Raw genomic sequence first — 24,856 nt, 5'->3', positions numbered from 1 at the left:
CCAACTCGGAGCCAAGTATAAATGAGAAAGCTTAGAGTGAGATTTTTACAATAGGGAAATGGAGCCTTACGCTGATCTCCAGAAGCCTCTTTGGTAGGAACTCATAAAATGCTCTGATCTTTCATCTTTTTTACTTCGTACCTTAACTACTTCAAAAGCTTAAAAACTACAGATGTACTTGGCAGGTATAACATGAAGCACGGAGCAAGTCAAGAGTCTGTACAATACATGGTGAAAGAAATACCGACTGACAAAGTGCAAGATATCTGCGCATGGTTTAAATTTGTTTCCCTCCACTTCTTGGCGTAATTTAATGGAAAACTTTATTGTTTAAAAAAACATGAATTTCCTCAGTGACTTAATGAATAAAACAGTGGCTGAAAATGTTTGTGTGTGGATGTCAGGTGAGGATACAATTGGGCTGATCGCTAATCTCTCCCCATCATGGCCAAATAGCCGACCGACACTTATCGTCCAAGTTTACACATGAAGATGACAAAACTGAAATGTTAGGAAGCAGCTGGTACTATGCTGCAGCATGGAGTACAAAGCTTCCATTGGCTTAAAGAAATATGATTTGGACACTTAGTACACCAATCATAGAGCATTAACCTGCTGGATCACCAAGACTTACATTGTGCAGGAATCTTGGACTGGAACAGGCTGCTGACAGGGGTCAATGGGGTAAGTTCACTGATCCTGAATTCCCACTGAGCAGCCACACTCAAAGGAGCTGGGGGTTGGAAATCTAGTCCTAACGTGATAACACTGATGTTTCGACCTGCCTTCTCTTAATCATATTCCCTTACTGGGGGCACAGGATCTGTGAATTTACTCCAATGGGAACAAATGGAAGCCAGAAAGAAAAACAGGAGCTGAGAACATATAAAAGAATCCAGGAAGGAAATAGAGGATATAAAAATAGGTACTTTGGGGATTAGGAATGGAAGAATAGAGAGCACGTGGAAGATTCAAGCAAATGCATGGTGGCCAACAGCACTATCAACAATAGGACCTCAGCCCTTTGTAAGGTGGGCAAGAGCATAGTCTGTTTCTATTTAACTTGAGTTTAATGCTCCCCTGTTCCTGTTCATCCTGCCTTTCAAAACTTTCTGTGGCTTTGATAAGGCACAGTACATTTATAAGTGAAAGAAATCATTAAACATAGGAGACAAAATTCCTAATACTGGTCAGTTTTGCGAAGGAAATCATCTGATTACAAAATAGAATTTCCCATTTTCTACCCAGGTCAACATTTGGTAAAGTTATTGGCAGGAGAATTTCATCCTCCTAATTATAACAGCGTGGAAAAAAAATCATGCATCAAATAAACAGATGGCTTTAGAGCTAATTTAAACACAATATAAATACCCATTGGCCTAAGTCTATAATACTGAACCCTATACTGCATTGAAGCACAGATATTTAATCCAAAGGGTTCACTTGCAACAGAAGGATATGTGGAATTGTCTGTGGTTTTAATGATTGGGTATGGTGGGAAAGATTTCTTTTTGAGTGCAATCAGGAATTTGAGTCCAAAATGCAGGTGAAATGGTACTAGTCAAGTCCCTGCCAAAATTAGTTTTGTATTATCACAAATATAAAACCCACCATGAACCAAGCGCAATTGGCCAGCATAACATAACATAAACATTTCTTTTCTATCTCTTCCCATTAAAAAGCGTTCATTGACGTATTTAAGAGTAATAACCTGTACAGTTTTATTACTGCAGCTGAAAATGGGTTTACGGTAAAAAAAAAATAATAATGTAACTTGATTGAAAATCGTTCAGAGTGACTTAAAAATTACACCAAACCATTGAATCATTTCATTGGTACTCACTAGTCAGTTTCTTAATAAATTATTCTTTGTCATGAAAAACGTTCTAAAATGTGCATCTTAAAAAAAAAGTGTCATTTAAAAAGCCATCCTGCACCAGCATACCCAGGCCGCGTTATTTCAAACTGTGGGTGTGGCCAGATTCAGGTGAACTGTGGCAGAAAACACAATGTAAATGTTTCCAGGCATCCAGTTTAATTTTTAAAACCCGATCGTTTGCACTGGTTCTGTCGATTACAGTGGAATCGAGATACCAACTTGTGGAAACAAATAGAAACTCTGCACCACGGCTTCAGCTTTCTAGATGTGTAATTACAGACTTAGCCTCTGACATACTTGTAACTTAAATTACGCACAGATTTCACACATATTCCCACACCATTGGAACACTGTGATATGATTTCTATCAACTATCCATTGGAGATGACATTATAGAACTTTTAGACATAGCATCTATTCTTATGGGAGATGCAAAATAAAGATCTCTCTGCCTCAGCCCAACAATGGGGCCTAATTTGAGCCTCTTTCAAGCACCCTCTACTGCACCTGTGTGACATTTATTTTCTCACACCAGCCAACCCTTGTGCCTTAAAAGTAAAACCCTCAATTAATGTCAATGGAATTTCAGGGGACTGTTTTCTGATGAAATTTAATGGCAAGGGCACAGTGATGAGCATGATATTGGCAAGGAACTTGGAGATCATATGAACAAGCAATATTTTAAAATCTGTTTTGTCACTACTTTCAGTTTTTCTCCCTTTAAAAAAGATTGAGTGAAATAAAGGATTTTGCATAGAATTGTATTCCAGACCTGATCAATTGCCCAATAGCAACTTGTGATTTCTTCTGCTGATTCATTTGAATGTAACTAGTCTGCACTTTGCTCACCTGATGAGCTAGAGCTGTTCCAATGACAAGTTGCCAAGATGCTGAAGTAACAGGAATAGTATTCAATGAGTATTCAAGGACAGAGGCATAGTTTATATATAATGAGGTGGGAGAAGGCATGTTTACATCAGGTGGGAAAAATAATAGAAATCTCCTATCTTGATTCCAATATATATAGGTGCACAACAGAACTTCATTATATTCATTACCAATAATGCCAGTCTCACATAGTAGCATTGAGACTTCAGCCCTAGCATTCAGATGATCTGAGATGAGCACATAAATCTCAATTTTTTTTTTTATTAAACTTGTCATCCATTTTAAATGGGAAGACTTTATGTACAACACTGGAGGAACAGAGAGACCGGGTGATTAGGGATTTATTTGCTTCTCCAGTACTATGATATTCAAATAGTAACTCTGCCTCCTGATTTTAATTCCTGTCTAACTGTAGTCATTTATGGACCAAATACAGGCTTATGGATATCGATGTAGTTATCTGGCAATAATTTATTTTTTCATCATTAACAAAAACATATATTCTCTTGAGACTTACCGTGAAGATTAAGGCATACTTAAATGTGACACATAACCTGGTACAAGTTGATATTGAGTTGTGAAGAATAAGTTTTAGATCAGTGAATATATCAAAACTGTTCAAGAAAAAGATGTGCTTTACAAATTTGCTGGTCTGTTCAATTTCCCAGGGTTTCCTGCTCTCCACATCTGAAATAATGGCCCGTTACTAAAGCAGTTATGGAACTGTTTGGCTATTTGAGGGCTGCAAAATAAGGATTATTACAAGCAAATCCTGGTTGAGCAGCTTTGCTGAAATTAAATTGTACTGTAAAAACTCAACCAGCAGAAAATGGCCATCAGTGCATTTCACATCATTGCTGCTTAGATGAAAAGTCAGGAGATGAGCATCTGTTTCCTAAAAATGGGACACCCCCCCGCCCGCCCCCATTACATAAAACAAACTGGGTATTCAATATCTGATGGTGAATTACAAGAGAAAAAAGATCCAATTTATTATAAATTGGATTCCATTCATTAAGATATAGGGATGATATTGAGTTGAGAAGAATGAGCTGTGTTTCATCTTTAGCTGTAGAAATGTGAATACATCAAAACTGTTTAAGAAAAAGGTGAACTTTGCAACTTTGTTGGTCTGTTCAATTTCCTAAGTTTCCTGTTCTCCATAGCTGAATAAAAGGCCTGCTCTCCTACCATAGTAGTCAGTTAATGACTGCACCACAAATTTCTATGCCTAAATACTTAATATCCCAAATCTGCTGCATAGTTCAGAGGTCAACTGTTGGCAGGCTGCATCATATTCATGGGCTGGAGCTGGCTCCAGTAGTTAATGGTTAAAAGGGTAATTAATCTTTTCTGCCCCTCTCCGGACTTAATGCTGTAATTGAATTCCTGGGCTGGAGCTGGTCGGAATCAGTTCTGGAACTGTGAAATTTTTAGCTGAAGGTTACTTTATATACACAGTATTAAATTCAGTGTTAATTCCCTCACTTTGAGAACTTGGTGCTTAACTGAATGACATTTTGTTAACACAGACAATTTCCAGGACAGTGCATCAAAAAGTACTGATTGGCAGCACCATTTGTGCCTGGACTACAGCACATTTGAAAAGAAAGGCACTAGTTACATTTTGAAACAGGATGGATTCATTCTAACTATTTCAAGGTCATCAATCACTGTAGACATATAGCTAAATGTTCTTAACAAAATGACTATGCCATTAGTAAAAGATGCATAATACTAATCTAACTTTTTTCCTACAGTGTAGCTGGTTAGCTAACGGCTGAGTTCTCTGTTTTGGGTGGAGTTTCAGTTCTGTTATGGGAGGAGTTGAGAATGCCATTTTAAATCTGGTTGGTTTTCAGAGAATTACCTCATTTCCTCCTGAGATTTCCAAAACTGATTCACAGCTGAGAGAAGGCTTCAAGCCAAAGGCTATACACGTTCTGTTAAATAATCTCTGTGCAGCTTTCTTCAGGGAAACTGGGGTGTTGGCATGGACAACAGTTTATTATTTTTTTCCAGTCAGTTCAGGAAATTCAAGTCCGGAGAGGGACAGAGAAAGATTAATTACCCTTTTAACTATTAACTACCAGGACCAGCTCCAGCCCATGAACATGGTGGGGTCTGCCAGCAATTAATGTCTGAACTATGCAACGGATTTGGGATATAAAGTATTTAGGTGTAGAAGTCTGGTGCAGTCATTAAATGGCTACTGTGGTAGGAGAGCCTATAGTATGTGTTTGTGAATGGTGAGCAGCAACTAGCTCAAAATTGACACCAAGTATCACATCTTAGCTTTCTAAGTAATTAGTTACTAGCTGAATAAGTCTGGAAGAACGTAATGTTCAGTTCTAGCTTTTATGACATTTCACTACTAGTCATGAAGCTACATTTATTTCAAAATTTCTTTTCCTTCTGTGGGACTTCAGTGAATGTTTGAAACGTTGACAGAACATCTAAAATGATTGTCAAAAAATATCTGCCTACTGTATGTGCCTGTCAAAGAGATAGCAAATTGCATAATCAATTTTCCTTTGAAGCCAGTTTTGCTTCAGCGTTATTCAGATCATGAATTTTTTGACAGCCGGCAGGAAGTTAGGAAGCGAGCAGAGAATTCAATTACAGCATTTACTGGCAGTTGGTGAGGTTATAATAGAGTTTTGTCTGAGTTGTTAGGTTAGGACTGGACGGTACAGGAGTTTTTCATCAGAGCTCTGCCACGAAAACCATTGGCCTGGCTTCAAGCAGCACTGGGGCATGCCTTGGAGTCTGCCCAGGAAGTGCACTGAAAGGAGAGTTTGTTTAGAATCTGACCTGGTTCTTTATAGCTCCCTGCCCTTTGCATAGTGCAAGAGAATAAGTTGATGTAACTCTGCTGCTGAACAAGCCAACAGTTTTCTCAACCTAGTTTTAGCTAATTAACTGTCTCTAACTTTGAAAGGGGATATTTTTAAAAATGGCTTCAACCTTCATGTGTGGAATGGAAGATCTGCTGTTTAATGGCAGCCGGTTTGTATGGAACTTAACAATCACAACTTTGAGGAGGTGGTATACAGAAAGGCTGAGGGCTTGTCAGCAAATGCTAAGGACATGGTGTGGCTTGCGTGATGTTTACCAGGTAAAATAATAGACCACGTTCTACTGCAAGTAAATGTGTTTTCAGATTGTTAATAAGATGTTGCCTGCCACATTATTTTTCTTTTAACATAATTTTTGTCTTTGTGTAAAACCGTTGCAACTTTTTAAAAATATGTGTTTGCTGAGTCAATAATGACATATTTCCATCTGATTAAAATGAGTAATTTAGTTTAATCTTTTAGGGTTTAAAGGTTAATAATAATTAAGAGCGATCATCCATTCAGCTGTTACATAAAAGCTTTACATTAAAACGCTCGGAATAATAAAAACTGAGGTGAAGGGAACGGCAGCTATATCCAGACTTCAAATATGACAAACCATACTTAGATCTTCTGAAATCTTTGATCTAAAACCTGAACTGCACCATAATATTAAGTGAAAATAATAATTTTCTTGTACTTTAGCTACAGCTGAACTTAATTGTGGATCATATTTACAGGAGGACTAAAACTGTTAAATCATACCCTGAGTAAAACACTTTCAATTATAGGTTATGAACTGTGCAAGTTGTACCATATTAAAAAGACATAGTGAGTAGAAGAATATTTATCAAATGGTTTTTCAGGGTCAGGTTGCTGAAATGTACACTCAGTAATGCCACTGACACATACGATGGGTGTTGGAAATTACTTTAGAAGGCTGTTTCTTATTGTCATGTGTTACGACTGGTCTCCAGTCGAGGTTCTCCCAATTTGGGCCACTGGATAGTGATCAGGGGCAGGAACCCTGAAATCATTTCATCTCCCTGGACTGCCATCCTGGCTGAAGTCAGTTAACTTGTTCCTGGAATTCCTTGATCTGTGTGCCTCGGAATTACATTGGGTTAAACACTAAATGATCCAGTGAGATTGATCTGTCGCATTAATCTGCAGTAAATGGTATTGCATTTCTCATTGTAGGTATGACATCTTGTTAGAGAACCTTTTAAAGGGCAGGTAGCTTATGAGTTCAATCAACAAAGCTGTCTAAAGCAACAAAGAACTCTTATTAACTCAGTGCCAATTTCTTCTCAGAGTTTAGTCATGAAGTTTTACATCATTTGAAGTTGAAATAAAGCAAGCTAAAATGTGACTTGTATACTGATGTGTATTTATATATTTACCTTGCTTGTGGCCAGTTTTCCACATGTTTATTAACAAAAAGGGGATTCACGGACAAAAAGGCAATCCTGACGAATCAAAAATTACATCCAGATGGTGTTAATCCTCAATAAACCGTATGAATTGCTACAGCCATAATGATGAAAGAGAGGCAAAGATTTGTTCAGGGCACATGTTAAAAGAAGCTTTGAATGAAAGCATACCACATAATCCCCAGAGAAACGGAAAGAAGAGTTGGGAGAGGTAAATGATAGCATTTATAGCCAAATGTTTTCTGAGTCATACTGGGCTATTTACAGTGATGGGAGCTTCACACATCCCGATTCTATATGAATGACGCAGAATCTTTGCCAGCTCTAAGTTCAGACTGTGTGTGTACTACAGCCTTGCAATGCTGTTCATTTCTCTAATGCAGTATAAGTACTGCCTGGTTCTATAACATTCTGATTTATTGGAGTGTGATGAATGCAGTTCAGGTATTAGGACCATTGTCAGCTCACCTGAGCCTATTGTAGTGCTACGACATGAGCATAAGGCATAGGAGACGAAGTAAGCCATTTGGCCCATCGAGTCTGCTCTGCCATTCAATGAGATAATGGCTGATCTGATAATCCTCAACTCCACTTTCCTGCCTTTCCCCATAACCTTTGATTCCTTTATAGATTAAAAATCTGTCTGTCTCAGACTTGAATATACTTAACGACCCAGCCTCTACTATCCTCTGTGGTAAAGAATTCCACAGATTCACTACCCTCTGAGAGAAGAAATTCCTCCTCATCTCTGTTTTAAATGGGCACCCCCTTACTCTGAGGTTATGCCCTCTGGTCCAGACTCTCCTACAAGGGAAAACAACCTCCCAGTATCTAAAAACAAAAAGCTAAAAGCTACTGCGGATGCTGGAAATCCAAAACAAAAACAGAATTACCTGGAAAAACTCAGCAGGTCTGGCAGCATCGGCGGAGAAGAAATCAGTTAACGTTTCGAGCCTTCATGGCCCTTCGGCAGAACTGAAGCATAGTTAGAAGAAGGGAGAAATATAAATTGGTTTAAGGTGGGGGGGGGGGAGAGACATCGAGGGTGTGGTGATTGTGGAGATGAGCAGATAATCAAAAGATGTCACAAACAAAAGGGTCAAAGAGGTGTTTTGTCTGAGAAAAGTGCTAATTAAGAATGGAAGACAGGATATTCAAAGTACAGCTCTAGTGGGGGTGGGGTGGAAAGGCTAACGAGGTTTTAGTTTTAGATTTAAGAATAATGGAAATAGGTGGGGAAAGAAGAATCTATATAAATTATTGAAAAAAAGCCGGGGGGGGGAAGAAACGGGGTGGGGATGGGGGGAGGGGGAGTTTAAGATCTAAAGTTGTTGAATTCAATATTCAGCCCGGAAGGCTGTAAAGTGCCTAGTCGGAAGATGAGGTGCTGTTCCTCCAGTACAGCACCTCATCTTCCGACTAGGCACTTTACAGCCTTCCGGGCTGAATATTGAATTCAACAACTTTAGATCTTAAACTCCCCCTCCCCCCATCCCCACCCCGTTTCTTCCCCCCCCCGGCTTTTTTTTTCAATAATTTATATAGATTCTTCTTTCCCCACCTATTTCCATTATTCTTAAATCTAAAACTAAAACCTCGTTAGCCTTTCCACCCCACCCCCACTAGAGCTGTACTTTGAATATCCTGTCTTCCATTCTTAATTAGCACTTTTCTCAGACAGAACACCTCTTTGACCGTTTTGTCTGTGACATCTTTTGATTATCTGCTCATCTCCACAATCACCACACCCTCGATGTCTCTTTCTCTCTCTCTCCCACCTCCCCCCCCACCCACCTTAAACCAATTTATATTTCTCCCTTCTTCTAACTATGCTTCAGTTCTGCCGAAGGGCCATGAAGGCTCGAAACGTTAACTGATTTCTTCTCCGCCGATGCTGCCAGACCTGCTGAGTTTTTCCAGGTAATTCTGTTTTTGTTCTCCCAGTATCTACCCTGTCATGCCCCCTAAGAATCTTATATGTTTCAATAAGGCCGCCTCTCATTCTTCTAAACTCCAATGAGTACAGGCCCAACCTACTCAACCTCTCCTCATAAGAAAACCCCTCCATACCCGGGATCAACCTAGTGAACCTTCTCTGGACTGCCTTCAATGCCAGTATATCTTTCCTTAGATAAGGGGACCAAAACTGTTCACAGTATTCTAGGTGTGGTCTAACTAGTGCATTGTATAGTTTTAGCAAGACCTCCCTATTTTTATACTCCATTCCCTTTGAAATAAAGGCCAACATTCCATTTGCCTTCCCTATTACCTGCTGAACTTGTATGCTAGCTTTTTGTGTTTCATGCACGAAGACACCCAAATCCCTCTGTGCTGCAGCATTCTGCAGTCTTTCTCCAGTTAAATAATATTCAACTCTTCTATTCTCCCTGGCAGAGCGCATAACCCCACATTATATTCCCCGCATTATATTCCATCTGCCAAGCTTTTTCCCACTCACTTAACTTGTCTATATCCCTCTGTAGACTCTTTGTGTCATCCTCATCACTTGCCTTCCCACCTATTTTTGTGTCATCTGCAAACTTGGCGATAGTACATTCATTTCCCTCATCCAAGTCATTAATATATATTGTAAATAATTGTGGCCCCAGCACTGATTCCTGTTGTACTCCACTAGTTAAGGTTGCAATCCTGAAAATGCCCCCCTTATCCCAATTCTCTGTCTTCTATTAATTAACCAATCCTCTATCCATGCTAATATACTACCCCCAACACCAGGGGCTCTTATCTCATTAAGTAGCCTTATGTGCGGTACCTTATCGAGCACCTTTTGGAAATCCAAAAATATTATATCTACGGGTTCCACTTTATCTATCTTGCTTGTTACATCCTCAAAGAATTTTAATAAATTTGTCAGGCACGATTTCCCCTTCATGAAGCCATGCTGACTCTGCTTGATTATATTATGCATTTCTAAAAGCTGTGCTATTACATTCTTTCTAATAGACTCTAACATTTTCCCAATGATGGATGTTAAGCTAACTGGCCTATAGTTACCTGTTTTTTGTCTCCCTCCCTTTTTTGAATAAGGGTGTGACATTGGCAGTTGTCCAGTCATCTGGGATTTTTTTTCAGAATCTAAGGATTCTTGGAAGATTACTACCAGTGCATCCACTACCTCTGCAGCTACTTCCTTTTAATATCCGAGGATGCAACCCATCAGGTCCAGGGGACTTATCGGCCTTTACCCCATTAGTTTCCCTAGTACTTTTTCTCTAGTGATAGTTATTGTATTTATTTCCTTCCTCCTTTTGCCCCTTGATTATTTAGTATTTTTGGAATGCTATTAGTGTATTTTACCATGAAAACTGATGCAAAGTATGTATTCACCTCCCCTGCCCTTTCCTGGTTCCCCATTATTATTTCCCCAGCCTCATTCTCTTAGGGATCTATGTACACTTTGGCTTCTCTCTTCCTTTTTATATATTTAAAGAAACTCTTACTGTCCATTTTTATATTACTTGCTAGTTTACCCTCAAAGTTTTTTTTCTCCCTCTCTATTATTTTTTGGTCATCTTCTGTTGGTTTTTAAAACTTTCCCAATCCTCTGGCTTAGCACTAATCTTTGCCACATTGTATGTTTTTTCTTTCAATTTGACACACTCCTTAACTTCCTTGGTTAACCATGGTTGGTTTATCCTCTTCCTTGAATCCTTCTTCCTCTCTGGGGTATATCTTTGTTGTGAGTCATGAACTATTTTCTTAAACTTATTTTCTTATCCTCAGCAACTCTGGTAATCCTTTGGAGAACAGATGCCAGACTGCTGTGAGGGTCTGCATTATCCTTTGGGCACTGGTACCTGCAGCCATGATGGCAGCATGCTGAGCCTGCATGGGTCTCACGACTAGTCTGAATTTCCACTACAGCACTGACACTGCCTGTGCTGCAATGGAAACAGGTATCAGCCACCAAATGCCGCATCACAGGTGGATTCATAAGTGCTGGCACAGAGTTGGTCACCATCCATGCTGGAAAGGATCAGCTCCAAACTTAAGTGAAGCCCTGCACAAAATTGGGGCTGAATATTATGGGATGGGGGGAGGAAAGTGGGCAGCTCTCCCCCCACGCCCCGCCCCACCCCTTGGAAGCAAAGCCGGCATGGAGCCGCCCTGCTCCACGCCAATCTGCCTCGCAGCCATACTGCGGGCGTGCTAAACAAGGTCTGAGTGGAAGTTCAATCCCTCGCTGGGGAGGAGGTTGACTGGCAGCTCCATTAGTCCCAGCCCGGCAGCACCAAGAGTGCACTAGTAGCGCTGCCGGGACTGCAAGAGGAGGAGGAGGAAGAAGGCCCATGGATCCCCAGAAACAGTTTAGCCTGGGGTCTTAGGCAGGGAGGGTTTGAGCAGGTCAGAGAGGGGGGCGGGGGTGGGTTTAAGGCAGCGGGCAGGAAAGAAGAATTGGCAAAGGGCAGCCCCGAAGATAGAACCCCCACTTCCTTCCCACCCTTTGAAGAGATTATTTTAAAAGTGGGGCTTGCCCACTCCTGCCTGACTGCCCACACCAAATGTTTATGGCATGAGCAGCGTATTTTCAGGGTCAATTGACTTGGTTACAAGCCTAATTAACCCTTGATTTTCTATTTAAATATGATGGGAGGGCTGCCAATTTTGGCACCCGCCCACCAACCGCCCCCCCAATCCCCCTGTATTATGGGGGATAGCTCAGGGGTGGGTGGGAAGGTGATCGGGTGGGCACCCGCCCCCACTGCCAAGAACACGCTTGGCAAAGGCACATAAAATGCAGCCCTTGGAGTCAGTCTCCTCCATGCTCCTTGACGGTGACAAGAGCTCTGTGACAGCTTGGCAATGCACCAACCATCTTTTGTGCATGCCCATCAGCATATTCCCATATGCCCCCTACAGCAGAACTTGTCTGTGACCTTGCCCTCCAGTGAACTGGCACATGAACTATCCTTTCCCCTTATCCTCGTGCCCAGTGACTTACCATATGCTAATCGTGAATCTTTATCACCCTCTAAATTTCGCACCATGCCAATATTTGAGCTGGTGGCCATGAATGTCAGTTCAAGTAATGGCGTTTCTTCATCAGAGTCTGATCTTGCCCTTTTGATGAGGTGGCACTGGCTAGACATGTGACAGATCTTGAGTATTTGAAATGAGACATGCAAAAGAGGCGGGAGGGGTAGAGTTCAGGAGTGGGTGGATGTAAAGCAAGAGGCCCTTGATCAAGTCATTTGCAGCTTGCACTTCATGCCTGATAGCAGAATGAGGGTGTGATGGGCTTTCAAAAGGGGCATACGATAGGAACATTCCATCATCCTGAATGTTCTCAGCAATGCCGGGTGCAACAACCTCAGCAATTGCTGATCCCATGATGGAAAGCACCATCTCCACCAGAGGCCTCCATTGATACAGGTGTGAGAAGAATGCCAGTGAGTGTATTGAAATGTGCTGATTGTGCATAGCTGAATGGCTGAAGAAATGGGGAAGCAGCGAGAGGTGGGTGTGAGGCTGGCAGCATCGGTACATGTGGGAGGATGAGATACAGTACCTGAATGTTAGTTATTTAGTCCTGATGAGTGATCAGGGTGTGATGCATTGTGCAGCATGAGGGGTTGATGGGTAGGAGATAGCATGTGAAGATGCATTCACTGACCTTGACCACCCTGTCATTGAACTTTTTCTGCCATGGCAGCCAAATCCTCGGAGACAGACTCTGGGAATTGGCCTCCCTGACCATCTGCTTTCATTCTCTTCTAAGGGTGTGCCTTGAAGGCCTCCTGTGAGAACATGACATCTTACCTCCTTTCCACCTCCATCACTAATGCCTTCAGTGTCACATCAGAAAACCTGGGAGTACTCTTTCTTGCCTGTAGCTCCATTTGCTTAGATTTCCTTCCAGCCAAGCCTTCAAGAGACAGTTATATCAGCTCTTATTGCATGAGTGAAGCTCCCTTTTAAGAGGGGCAGGCTGTCTTTAAGAGGCCCAGGTCATCTGGGCATCCTGCTAACTAGGCATGCTGCTGAGCCACCTGTTGAGCATGCAGCCAGTCAGCAGTGCGGACCACATTGGGTTGCAAGCTGAAATTATTGAAATGAGCAGACAGCACAAAGCTTGCGCGCTGCATGCCTCAACAGGTCGGAGCACAGGGTAATCGTTCATCGTGATCCCCAGAGCCAACAGCAAGCCTTATCAAATTCTTTCCCCTAAACTTTTTACAAAATTTATGATACTCTAATTCGCTGCAACACTTAATACTTAAAGTTCAAAAGGTAAAACACAAACTTCTCATTGTGCATATCATTTTTAATGTTCAAATAGTAGAACCTATCATATTCCTATTTTACACCTGAAAAGTATAAATGCAAATTCAATTATTTGAATTATGCATTTTCTAATCATCTTTGAATTCCTTCTTGTGATTAAGTACCAGATGTAAAAAGCATAATTGATCTGTGATCTATTGTAGCAATTTCTAATTTGTTTTGTATTGTAAAACATTAGGAAATGATCAGTGGTTGTTATTTTCTGAATATGTTTCAGAATTTTCTTCACTCATATTCAGGGAAAGTTATACTTGCTATGATCCCTAAGGGGAGAATTTTCCCTGAGCTGAGCGCTCCCTGTGCAGGGGGAGGGGGGGGGCGGCATTCCCTGAGTCGGGGCCTGCGCTCATTCTCGCACGCACGCGAAAGAGCGCAGAAATCTCCCCGAGGCACATTTGTGCCTCAAGGAGATTAGTTCAAGTTTTAAAAAGCTAACAAAAGAAAAGAAAAAAATTTAAGACATGTCCCCTCATGTGACAGTGTTACATGAGCTGGGACATGTAAATGAATTTTTATAAAAATTTTTATTCAATTTATAAACACTTCATGAAACCTCATCCCGCCCATGGATGAGGTTCCATTAAAAAATGCAAAGGCCGCCTGGGCTCTTCACCTGCCCACCAACCTTAAGGTTGGATGGGCAGCTCAGTTTCTTGGTTTAATTAGTTTTTAAATGGCTTTAATAGGCCTTTGACAGTTCGGTGGGCGCACAGAAAATCTAAATGACGCGTGGTGACATCGGGACGCACACCCGACGTCATCCCGCATCATTTTACACCTCGGCAAGTGGGCCCTGCCCCCGTTCACCGAGCCTAAAATTCTGCCCTAGGTTTTCACCATCCTTCAACTGCATACTATTACACCATGGTTAATGAATATGATATTGTCACATGAACTGAAAGAAAAACATCATTGATAATATCTACTGCTCCTTTGATTAAGCTCTCAAGATCTATATAACTGTGACTTGCTACTTATGCCTACCGGGTTTTGAAAGCGTGTTAGACTGTGCCAGAGGTAGTCAGCAATGCAGTAATTTCCTCCTAAACTGGATTACAAAAGGAATGAAAAACGGAACTTTCTTTCCTCCTTCCACATCTGAAATAAAAGATGGAATTATATACAAAATATTCTGCAAACAATCTCAATGTCTTCCTATTAACAAATCCAATTTTATTAATGTTATCAATTCAGCAAAAATAAACTATTGAAAAATACAAACAAAAACAAAAAACTACTGCGGATGCTGGAAATCCAAAACAAAAACAGAATTACCTGGAAAAACTCAGCAGGTCTGGCAGCATCGGTGGAGAAGAAAAGAGTCAACGTTTCGGGTCCACACGACCCTTCAACAGAACTGAAGTATAGTTAGGAGAGGGGTGAAATATAAGCTGGTTTAAGGTGGGGGGCGGGGGGAGAGAAGTTGAGGGTGGGGTGGTTGTAGGGACAAGCAAGCAGTGATAGGAGCAGATAATCAAAAGATGTCACAGACAAAAGGATCAAAGAGGTGTTGAAGGTGGTGATATTATCTAAGAGAATGTGCTAATTAAGAATGGATGGCAGGACACTCAAGGTACAGCTCTAGTGGGGGTGGGGTGGAAAGATTGACAAGGTATTAGTTGTAGATTTAAAAATAATGGAAATAGGTGGGAAAAGAAAAATCTATATAAATTATTGAAAAAAAACAAAAGGGAGGGGGAGGAAATGGGGTGGGGATGGGGGGAGGGGGAGTTTAAGATCTAAAGTTGTTGAATTCAATATTCAGCCCGGAAGGCTGTAAAGTGCCTAGTCGGAAGATGAGGTGCTGTTCCTCCAGTTTGCGTTGGGCTTCACTGGAACAATGCAGCAAGCCAAGGACAGACATGTGGGCAAGAGAGCAGGGTGGAGTGTTAAAATGGCAAGCGACAGGGAGGTTTGGGTCTTTCTTGCGGACAGACCGCAGGTGTTCTGCAAAGCGGTCGCCCAGTTTGCGTTTGGTCTCTCCAATGTAGAGGAGACCGCATTGGGAGCAACAAATGCAGTAGACTAAGTTAGGGGAAATGCAAGTGAAATGCTGCTTCACTTGAAAGGAGTGTTTGGGCCCTTGGACGGTGAGGATAGAGGAAGTGAAGGGGCAGGTGTTGCATCTTCTGCGTGGGCATGGGGAAGTGCCATAAGTGGGGGTTGAGGAGTAGGGGGTGATGGAGGAGTGGACCAGGGTGTCCTGGAGGGAATGATCCCTACGGAATGCCGCCAGGGGGGGTGAAGGGAAGATGTGTTTGGTGGTGGCATCATGCTGGAGTTGGCGGAAATGGCGGAGGATGATCCTTTGAATGCGGAGGCTGGTGGGGTGATAAGTGAGGACAAGGGGGACCCTATCATGTTTCTGGGAGGGAGGAGAAGGCGTGAGGGCGGATGCGTGGGAGATGGGCCGGACACGGTTGAGGGCCCTGTCAACGACCGTGGGTGGAAAACCTCGGTTAAGGAAGAAGGAGGACATGTCAGAGGAACTGTTTTTGAAGGTAGCGTCATCAGAACAGATGCGACGGAGGCGAAGGAACTGAGAGAATGGGATGGAGTCCTTACAGGAATCGGGGTGTGAGGAGCTGTAGTCGAGGTAGCTGTGGGAGTCGGTAGGCTTGTAATGGATATTGGTGGACAGTTTATCATCAGAAATTGAGACAGGTCAAGGAAGGGAAGAGAAGTGTCAGAGACGGACCATGTGAAAATGATGCAGGGGTGGAGATTGGAAGCAAAATTAATAAATTTTTCCAGGTCCCGACGAGAGCATGAAGCAGCACAGAAGTAATCATCGATGTACCGGAGAAAGAGTTGTGGGAGGCGGCCGGAGTAGGACTGGAACAAGGAATGTTCCACATACCCCATAAAGAGACAGGCATAGCTGGAGCCCATGCGGGTACCCATAGCCACACCTTTTATTTGGAGGAAGTGAGAGGAGTTAAAGGAAAAATTGTTCAGTGTGAGAACAAGTTCAGCCAGACGGAGGAGAGTAGTGGTGGATGGGGATTGTTCGGGCCTCTGTTCAAGGAAGAAGCTAAGGGCCCTCAGACCATCCTGGTGGGGGATGGAGGTGTAGAGGGATTGGACATCCATGATGAAGAGGAAGCAGTTGGGGCCAGGGAACTGGAAATTGTTGATGTGACGTAAGGTGTCAGAGGAATCACGGATGTAGGTGGGAAGGGACTGGACAAGGGGAGAGAGAAGGGAGTCAAGATAACGAGAGATGAGTTCCGTGGGGCACGAACAGGCTGACACGATCGGTCTGCCAGGACAGTTCCGTTTGTGGATTTTGGGTAGGAGGTAGAAGCGGGCCGTCCGAGGTTGGGTGACTATCAGGTTGGAAGCTGTGGGAGGAAGATCTCCAGAGGAGATGAGGTCAGTGACAGACCTGGAAACAATGGCTTGATGTTCCGTGGTGGGGTCATAGTCCAGGGAGAAGTAGGAGGAAGAATACAGGTATACCAACATCCAAAAGATCATACTATAGATAAAAATAACTTTCACTATTTTTGTGCCCTTTAGAACTAATAGAACCACTCGTGCTGGGAAGCTATGTGCAGTAATTAGCGAGAAGCTATGTGTTCTATCCAGTGCCATTGTAAGACATATATGATTTCATTTTATGCAGAGGGTCCCTCTGAACTCCTCTGATTTTTGAATACGAATAAGTATTTTGATAACTTAACTTAAATCACTCCTGCGAAGTGGGGTTGTAACAGATTAACCTGAAAAAGAATTGCAGACAGTTTCTGCCAATAAAATTTAAATTGGCAGCAGTTTGATAGAACAGAATGGTCTTTTCTTGTTCAGTGTATTTCTACACACCTAAAAGTAGTCAAAAATCTTTTCATCCTCAGGAATCTTGGTTAAATGTATTTTTGCATTCTTCCCAATTGCGACTTCCCGAACCGACTTTTCACATTTTTATTTTATCATAATGAAATAATAACGGCATCTGTTTTGTTAATCACGTGGAATTTCCTGTGTATGCTCTGGGATAAGTTAATTTGTCTTTAATTGTTTAGGTCAGCATTGGTAATATATTGGGCTACTAAATTAATTCTGAATCTAATATTGTTTTTGCATGACCGCATACATCAGGATCTCTGTTCTTGTGAATCCAATTTACACACAGCACATGATGCTCTCAGGCACATATGTAACTGATTAGCAAATCAAGCCATCTTTGATGTGCTGCTGCCTTATTGCATTAAAGACAGGGTGAATGCTGAATGTGCTCAATGTGTCACACTTAATAAATAAATGCAGCCAGTCAGGGTTTACATCACAGATATCTTTTAGCTTATAGATTTATGAAACTGTGTTAGTTCACCTTGGTCAACATACTCAGTCTCCATTTATAATCTCAATAAATTCAGCTCTATTTGTACGGCAGCTTAAATTTGGGCTGGTTGTATGTAGATTCTGGTAAAATTCCCATGTAAAGACAATGGAGCTTTTACTTAAAACCAAGATGAGAGCAAATCACTCCTCCCTCAAAATACCACTTTAAAGCTGCCATAGCTACTATTTTGATTTTTCAATTATCATGTAAATAAATTAATTATTTAAATAACCATATTAAATTCTGATCAAATCATGTCAAAATGTGTTCAAAACCATTTGATATTAGCTGTCATCAGAAGGTAATTTTATTTACATCACATTGAGCCATTGAATAATGATTTCATGCTAATATTTGTACCTCAGCACCATTTTGGTTCATTGTATACATTATATATGGCACAGTGTCTTAATTAGTGACATAGATTGTAGACAACTCTGAAGTTCACTTCACACCAGGAAATGTCATTGGTGCTGCGTGCACTGCAGTGTCATCATTGGTTAGTTTTGGCTATACCACCAGAATCTTGGAGGGAGTTACCCAATTCTGGTGGAACGCAGTGTGTAGATGCTTGGTGTATGAGTTATGTGAGAAGTGTAGTCAGCTCATTAACCCCAGAAGACATTACAGCAGTCCAAACATGGACAAATTCCAGTGATGAGGTGAGTGACTGTGCTTGACATCAAGGCAGCATTTCACTAAATATGTCATCAAAGAGTTCTCGAACTCTCATAAAACTGAAATCAATGGAAATCAGAGGAAAGCTCTATATTGCCTCGAGTCATACCTGGCACAAAGAAAGATGATTGTGGTTATTGGAGGTCAATCATCTCAGTTTCAGGGCATCACTGCAGGAGATCTTCAGGGTAGTGCCCTAGGCCCAACCATCTTCAGCTGCTTCATCAATGATCTTCCCCTCATTATAAGATCAATTGGGGATGCTCACTGATGAGGGCACAGGTTCAGTTCTATTTGAGACTCCAGTGATAATAAGTCATTCATTCTACAAGCAGCAAGACCTGGACAACATTCAGGCTTGGGCTGACAAGTGGCAAGTAACATTCGTACCAGCAGGCAATAAGCATCTCCAACAGGGGAAAGTCTAACCACCTCCCCTTGATATTCACTGGTATGATTGATGAATCCCCCATCATCAACATCTTGGGGTCACCATTGACCAAAAACATACCTGGAATTGTGTGATCTGCCTAAAGGCTTATTTCTCCACACTTCACAGCCTTGCGCTTTCCTCTTCAGCTGCTAGTACGAGCCTTCCATTTTCAATTCAAGTTGTCTAAAACATCATCATTCTCTTTTTCCCTCTGTCTATATCCCTCTGATCTTCCTTCAATCACTACCTTCGCAAGCTCTCGTGATTTAGAATATGGCCAATCCAACCTTGTATTATGATCCAGTTAGGGATCAATAACTGAAAGCAGACAAAATTTGAAATCCCAGGTATTTACCAAGGGAATAAAGCCACAACATTCCATGGTTTAAAAGAAACAGAAGATTTTTTGCTATACAGAGTCAACAAAGCAAACGTTCAATACCATCTATCCTATACCATAACATCCAGAATGAATGAACATGAGTTAAACATGAATTAACCAGCAAACTATGGTTGAACATATACTATAAGTTACACATTAAATGGCAGACACAACCAAAACAGATCCCATGAATTTTCTCAGCAGCCCACCCAGACATCCTTGATCACTACGAATTACAAAACTTCTGTGAAGAAGATATAGATACAGAAATTATTAGCTAACTATATGGAAAGGGGGGTGACACATGGCTGTAGGCATCAAAAGGGATCGAAACATATTTAACTCAAAACAGAGACATGACCACTGTAAAATGCCTCAACTCATCTAGTTTCACAAAGAAATGCAAAATACTGTAATAGTTCTGCATAGCTTGTAGTCATATGATAATCAGAACACCTAAGTAACAGACACAATTGTAAATTATATAAATGTGTAAAACGAACTACGATCAGAGAGGCAGTCTCTCCATGAGCTGTGTCTCCTGTGTGCACACTTGTAATAAAGCCGTTGTCTTGTTCGGACCTCCACTGTCTCCATCTGTAGTGTCGCTGGAAAACTTCAACATCTTCAAACTCTGTCTTTCTCACGAGGGAATTCCGCTCCTCTCCTGTAAGGATTTATCCTCGGCTTTCCCTTCAATAGCAGCTCAAATTCAGCCTGGAGGCCCTTCTGCTTCTTCTGCCTGCAATGAGTTGTCAGGCAACAGGACTCAAACTGAGAATGCCCCAACGACTGTTCAATTTCTTCTCCTGACCCCTCATCCCACTGGGTTGACCAGGCTGCATCCCAGCATCAGTAATCACTGGCATGATCCCAGCTCTCTAGCTGCATCTCATCTGTGCTGTAACTCCCAGCTTCACAGAGCAGATAACCACACTTCAGCTGCACTGAGCTGACGAATCCTACTCACGGGCGCTCTCCCCTGCCCCAGATCCCAGCTGCGCTGAACAACTGCCATTCAGCCTTGTGCTCCTGCTGCTCCTGTGGTCACTGCAAGAGTTGTGCTGCTAACCTTCTTCTAATCTATTCATGTGGGCTAGTTTTTTGCGCCCAAAACCCCGATCACCTGAGCAATTTTTCTCGCTATCTCCCCATGCCCTGTGGTCAGGTTTCCATGCCATCACCCCACGCAGGCTCAATGCTGCCCCTGGCCAAGCCCTTCAGCTTCTTTAAACGGCTGCCAAAAGAAAACCTGGGCCTGAATTTTTTGGTCATCAGGCGCACGTGATTGGCAAGCCCGATGCAGATGGAAAATGGGCCACCGCCTGCAAACAGCCCCCGACTGCAATTTCACGCTGGCTGGCCAATTAATGGCCTGCCAGTGCAAAACGCACACCGAAATGCTCAGTGCTGCTGGGGCAGGGGGCAGGAAGAGGGTGGGCGCCAATGTAACCAAGGGTGCGGGTGAGCTGCCACAGACTAAAGGACACAACAAAAATGCTGCAAAATATGTCCATGCAGCACAATCAAGCACCTGAAAGCATACGTCATTAAAAAAAACCAGCACCCAGATATCTCTCTTTATTTTATTTCCCCACGGAGATTTCATCCCGCCCTGGATCGAGGTTTGAGCAAAAATGTGAATGCCGCCTGGGAGAATAGCCCATCCGCCAACCGTAAATGTGGACAGGCCATGTAAAATCGCTGTTAATTGCATCATTAATGGGCTTAATTGCCCACTCAATTGTCAGCAGGCGTGCTTCCGACTGTCGCACGCGCCCGCCAAGCGAAATATTGCGCTATTTGATGTCAGGACGCTTGCCCAGTGTCATCTCGCGCTATTATATCTGTTCGGGTCAGGCCTGCATCCACCCACGGGACGTAAAACTCTGACCCTTGAAATGGAGCAGGCGTGGCCTGTCTCCCTGCTGCGCTCTGCACTTGACCTGGAACCCCGGGGAAGCAGGGAATTGGAGTCCTCTGCTTCGAAACCATACAAAGTGAATTTTAAATACAGATTCCCTCAAGGTTACCGTTTCTTGAGGACATTCACTAATGATCTTTCCTTTTCCTCCATCCTGGGAACTTCTTCATTGCTTTTGTGTTCTCTCCTACTGACCCACTCCATCCTTCCCCAGAACCACATTTCACAACTTTCTAGTCTTTGGATGTCCACTTTTCTCAAGAGCCACACTTCAGCCCCATACAACAAGACACTCACTATTACAGTCTTGATAAATTCTTTTACGATCTCTGCTCGTTTTTATGCTGAGCATTATTGGTGCTTGGAAAATACATTTCTTGCCATTGCTATTCCAGCTCTGAGTTTGTTATGACAGTAATCATCTTCTGACAAGATGCTTCCCAGGTACTTAAATTGTGTTACCTGTTCCAGCTGTAAACCATTTATCTTGAGCTCTACTTTCCTATCATTATTCCTCCCAATGTTCATACTTTTCATCTTTTTTTTGTTAAGTTTCATTCCGTAAGCTTATCTGGACCAGCCACATAAATACTGAAGCTACGAGAGCAGGTCAGAGGCTGGAAATTCTGCAGCGAGTAACCGTTTAAACCGGTCCACCATCTACGAGGCACAAGTCAGCAGTGTGGTGGAATACTCTCCACTTGTCTGGATGAATGAAACTCCAACAACAATCAAAAAGCTTGACAACAGGACAAATCATTCTGCTTGATCGGCACCCCATCCACCACCTTAAACATTCACTCCCTCCACCATGGTTGCACTGTGACTGCAATGTGTACCATCTACAAGATCTGCTGGAGCAATTCAGCAAGCTTCTTCAACAGCTCTTTACAAGCTTGCAACACTGACCTCCTAGAAAAACGAGAGAAGCACTATCACCTACAAATTCCCTTCTAAGGAGTACTATTCTGATTTGGAAAAAAATCACTATTCCTTCATCGCTGCTGCATCAAATCCTGGAACTCCCTTCCTAACAGCACTATCGGTCCTCTTACATCAGACGGACTGCAGAAGCGGCTCATCAGCACCTCCTCAAGGGCAATTAAAGATGGACGATAAGTACTGGCTTTGTCAGAAATGGCCTCATCCCATGAACAAATTTTTACAAACCTACTCATTGGAAGTGATAACGACTGTTTCTTTTCAAAATACAGTAATAGGCCTAGTGCCACAGTGAATTAAAACCTGAGGTTTAATTTTTCAGTGTCTTTTTAAGACCATCATTAATGGCTTAGAGAAACAGTTTTGAATGGAATCAACATGGAACCAGAGTCACCTGTACTGAGACACAGTGTAAATTAATCATTTTTGGAGTATGTGTCTGGAGATGGTGGACGAAAAAAAGATTCCAAAGCACTTATTCCAATTGTGCAAATCAAATAAACAAATGGGTTGGATTTTGCTTTCAGCAGCAAACATTGTTTCAACAAACGGCTGTTTGCTGAAGATTTTTTGTGCAATTTTGCACTAGAATTTCCTATAATTACAGAGCTATTTTAACACTGCATCCTCTACAGAGCATCAGGGAGCTGTGTGAACAGGGCAAGCAACTATATTTCTCCTCAATCAATCAGATTGAGGAATCTTTAATTGACAACACAGGCGGGATTTTCCATACCTGTCATGGCAGGACCCACTGCGGGGGATGAGGCAGACCAACCAAAAGGCCATTGACTTTAGGCAGGGCCAGAAAATCCAGGCCACAGAGTCTGAAACTGGAAGTGTCAGTCAGTCAATAGTTAATTCTATGTCAAATCAGGTACAGAAAGTGAAATAGAGGGAAAGAAAGATGGGACCAAGAGAGAGAGATATGAAAGACAGAAAGAAGAGGTAAATAAAATGCTTACTTTTTTAAATCTCTAAAAGTAATTAAAATCTGATGGAATTAGAGTCCACACTTGTAAAAATTAATTTTCAGTGCCAGGTATGTTGTTTGGTAGTAATTAAGACTTATCATGCAGTTGCAGATTCACTTAGTCTGGAATGGTCAAGCCTTAATTTTTCCTTGTGTGTTTAGCATGTATCTAATCACAGAAGTACTCCATGTATTTCAATGTCCAGTCTCTTGTCGAGATACCAGTATAAGGCAACTTCTGGAGTAGCAGGACAATTTGGACAGCAGCCTACTGATTTCCTCATTTAACTGCATACATACGGTCACTAGCAGTTGCTGTTTGAAATATACTGTTAGCCTCCCCATTATTTCTGCATCAAAATCCATCCCAATGACTTTTCCAAATTTTATCCAACAATAAGGAGCAATTGAAGGAGTAATTTGACAAGGAAGTATTTAATGAACGGCATGACACTAGGAACTTCTGATTCACAAAGGGACCTTGCTGTATATCCATAGATCTCTGAAGGCGGAGGGGCATGTTAGTGGGGTGGTGAAAAAGGCATATGGGACACTTGCCGTTATCAATCGAGGCATATATTACAAAAGTAGGGAGGTCATGTTGGAGTTGTATAGAATCTTGATGAGGTCACAGCTGGAGTACTGTGTGCAGTTCTGGTCGCCACATTATAGGAAGGATGTGATTGCACTGGAGGGGGTGCAGAGGAGATTCACCAGGATGTTGCCTGGGATGAAACATTTAAGTTATGAAGAGAGGTTGGATAGATTTGGGTTGTTTTCGTTGGAGCAGAGAAGACTGAGGGGGCGACCTGATTGAGGGGCATGGACAGGGTGGATAGGGAGCAGCTGTTCCCCTTAGTTGAAGGGTCAATCATGAGAGGACACAAGTTCAAGGTGAGGGGCAGGAGGTTTAGGGGGGATGTGAGGAAAAACATTTTTACCCAGAAGGTGGTGACGGTCTGGAATGCGTTGCCTGGGAGGGTGGTGGAGGCGGGTCGCCTCACATCCTTTAAAAAGTACCTGGATGAGCACTTGGCACATCATAATATTCAAGGCTATGGGCCAAGGGTTGGTAAGTGGGATTAGGTAGGTAGGTCAGGTGTTTCTCACGTGTCGGTGCAGACTTGATGGGCCGAAGGCCCTCTTCTGCACTGTGTGATTCTGTGAATAATGAAATAGTCATTAAATATTTTAATATTCAATAGTGACAACCAATGAGGAAAAGTGGCTTAAATCTCTAGGGCATCTATTTGCTATCATGCAAGCAGAAAAAAAAGAGTACCAAATTAAGTGATGTGAAGCAGAGTACAATGTCACATTATCATTTTCTGTGCAGAACTAAAATTATGGTACAGCACAGTGGTGCTTTAATCAATGAGAGATCACTAGACAGTTTGTTAAATTTTATTTCATTTTGCTGTTCCATATAGGTCCTCATCAATATTCTTAGGGTCAGTCACCAGGAATATCCATCATTCCGGCTGTTAGACTTAGTGAATGTGGCAAGTTAACTTTTGTTTTCCTACCAGTTATGGTAGGAAATAGATATCAAAAACATAGCAGTACAGTCATGTTAATGTAGCTTATGAGTGAGGGAAGAACAAAGTGTTTCCATGGGCAGCTAGCAATCAGTGGGTGTCCTGAACCTCATCTATGTTGTAAATAAAATGCAGTGCACAAGTTGGACTGCTAATTGAATACTGGTCAGGAAAAGGAGTTAATTGGACACAGCAAAGTAAAGAAGCTGTGAGAACAAATTGAATTCAGTTTTGATTCATTCTTTTCCAAATCAAATGCAACCCTGTAGTGTAGCTTCAGGTTTCAGCCAAGCATCTG

At 42.1% G+C, this 24,856-nt stretch overlaps 1 protein-coding gene across 1 annotated transcript in view; it reads left to right on the top strand.

The window, feature by feature from the left end:
* Nucleotides 1-5,330: 5,330 nt before the first annotated feature.
* LOC144681750 (FERM domain-containing protein 4B-like) overlaps nt 5,331-24,856 on the top strand; it is a 250,803-nt gene continuing 231,277 nt past the window's right edge. Inside the window, exon 1 of the mRNA XM_078543692.1 lies at nt 5,331-5,885. Within this exon, the coding sequence (XP_078399818.1) occupies nt 5,724-5,885 (162 nt within the window). The 5' untranslated portion in view covers nt 5,331-5,723. The remainder of the gene's footprint in view (nt 5,886-24,856) is intronic.

This window comes from Cetorhinus maximus, chromosome 6 (assembly GCF_964194155.1).
Source record: "Cetorhinus maximus chromosome 6, sCetMax3.hap1.1, whole genome shotgun sequence".
Taxonomy (NCBI): domain Eukaryota; kingdom Metazoa; phylum Chordata; class Chondrichthyes; order Lamniformes; family Cetorhinidae; genus Cetorhinus; species Cetorhinus maximus.
This window is presented reverse-complemented; position numbering and strand designations above follow the sequence as displayed.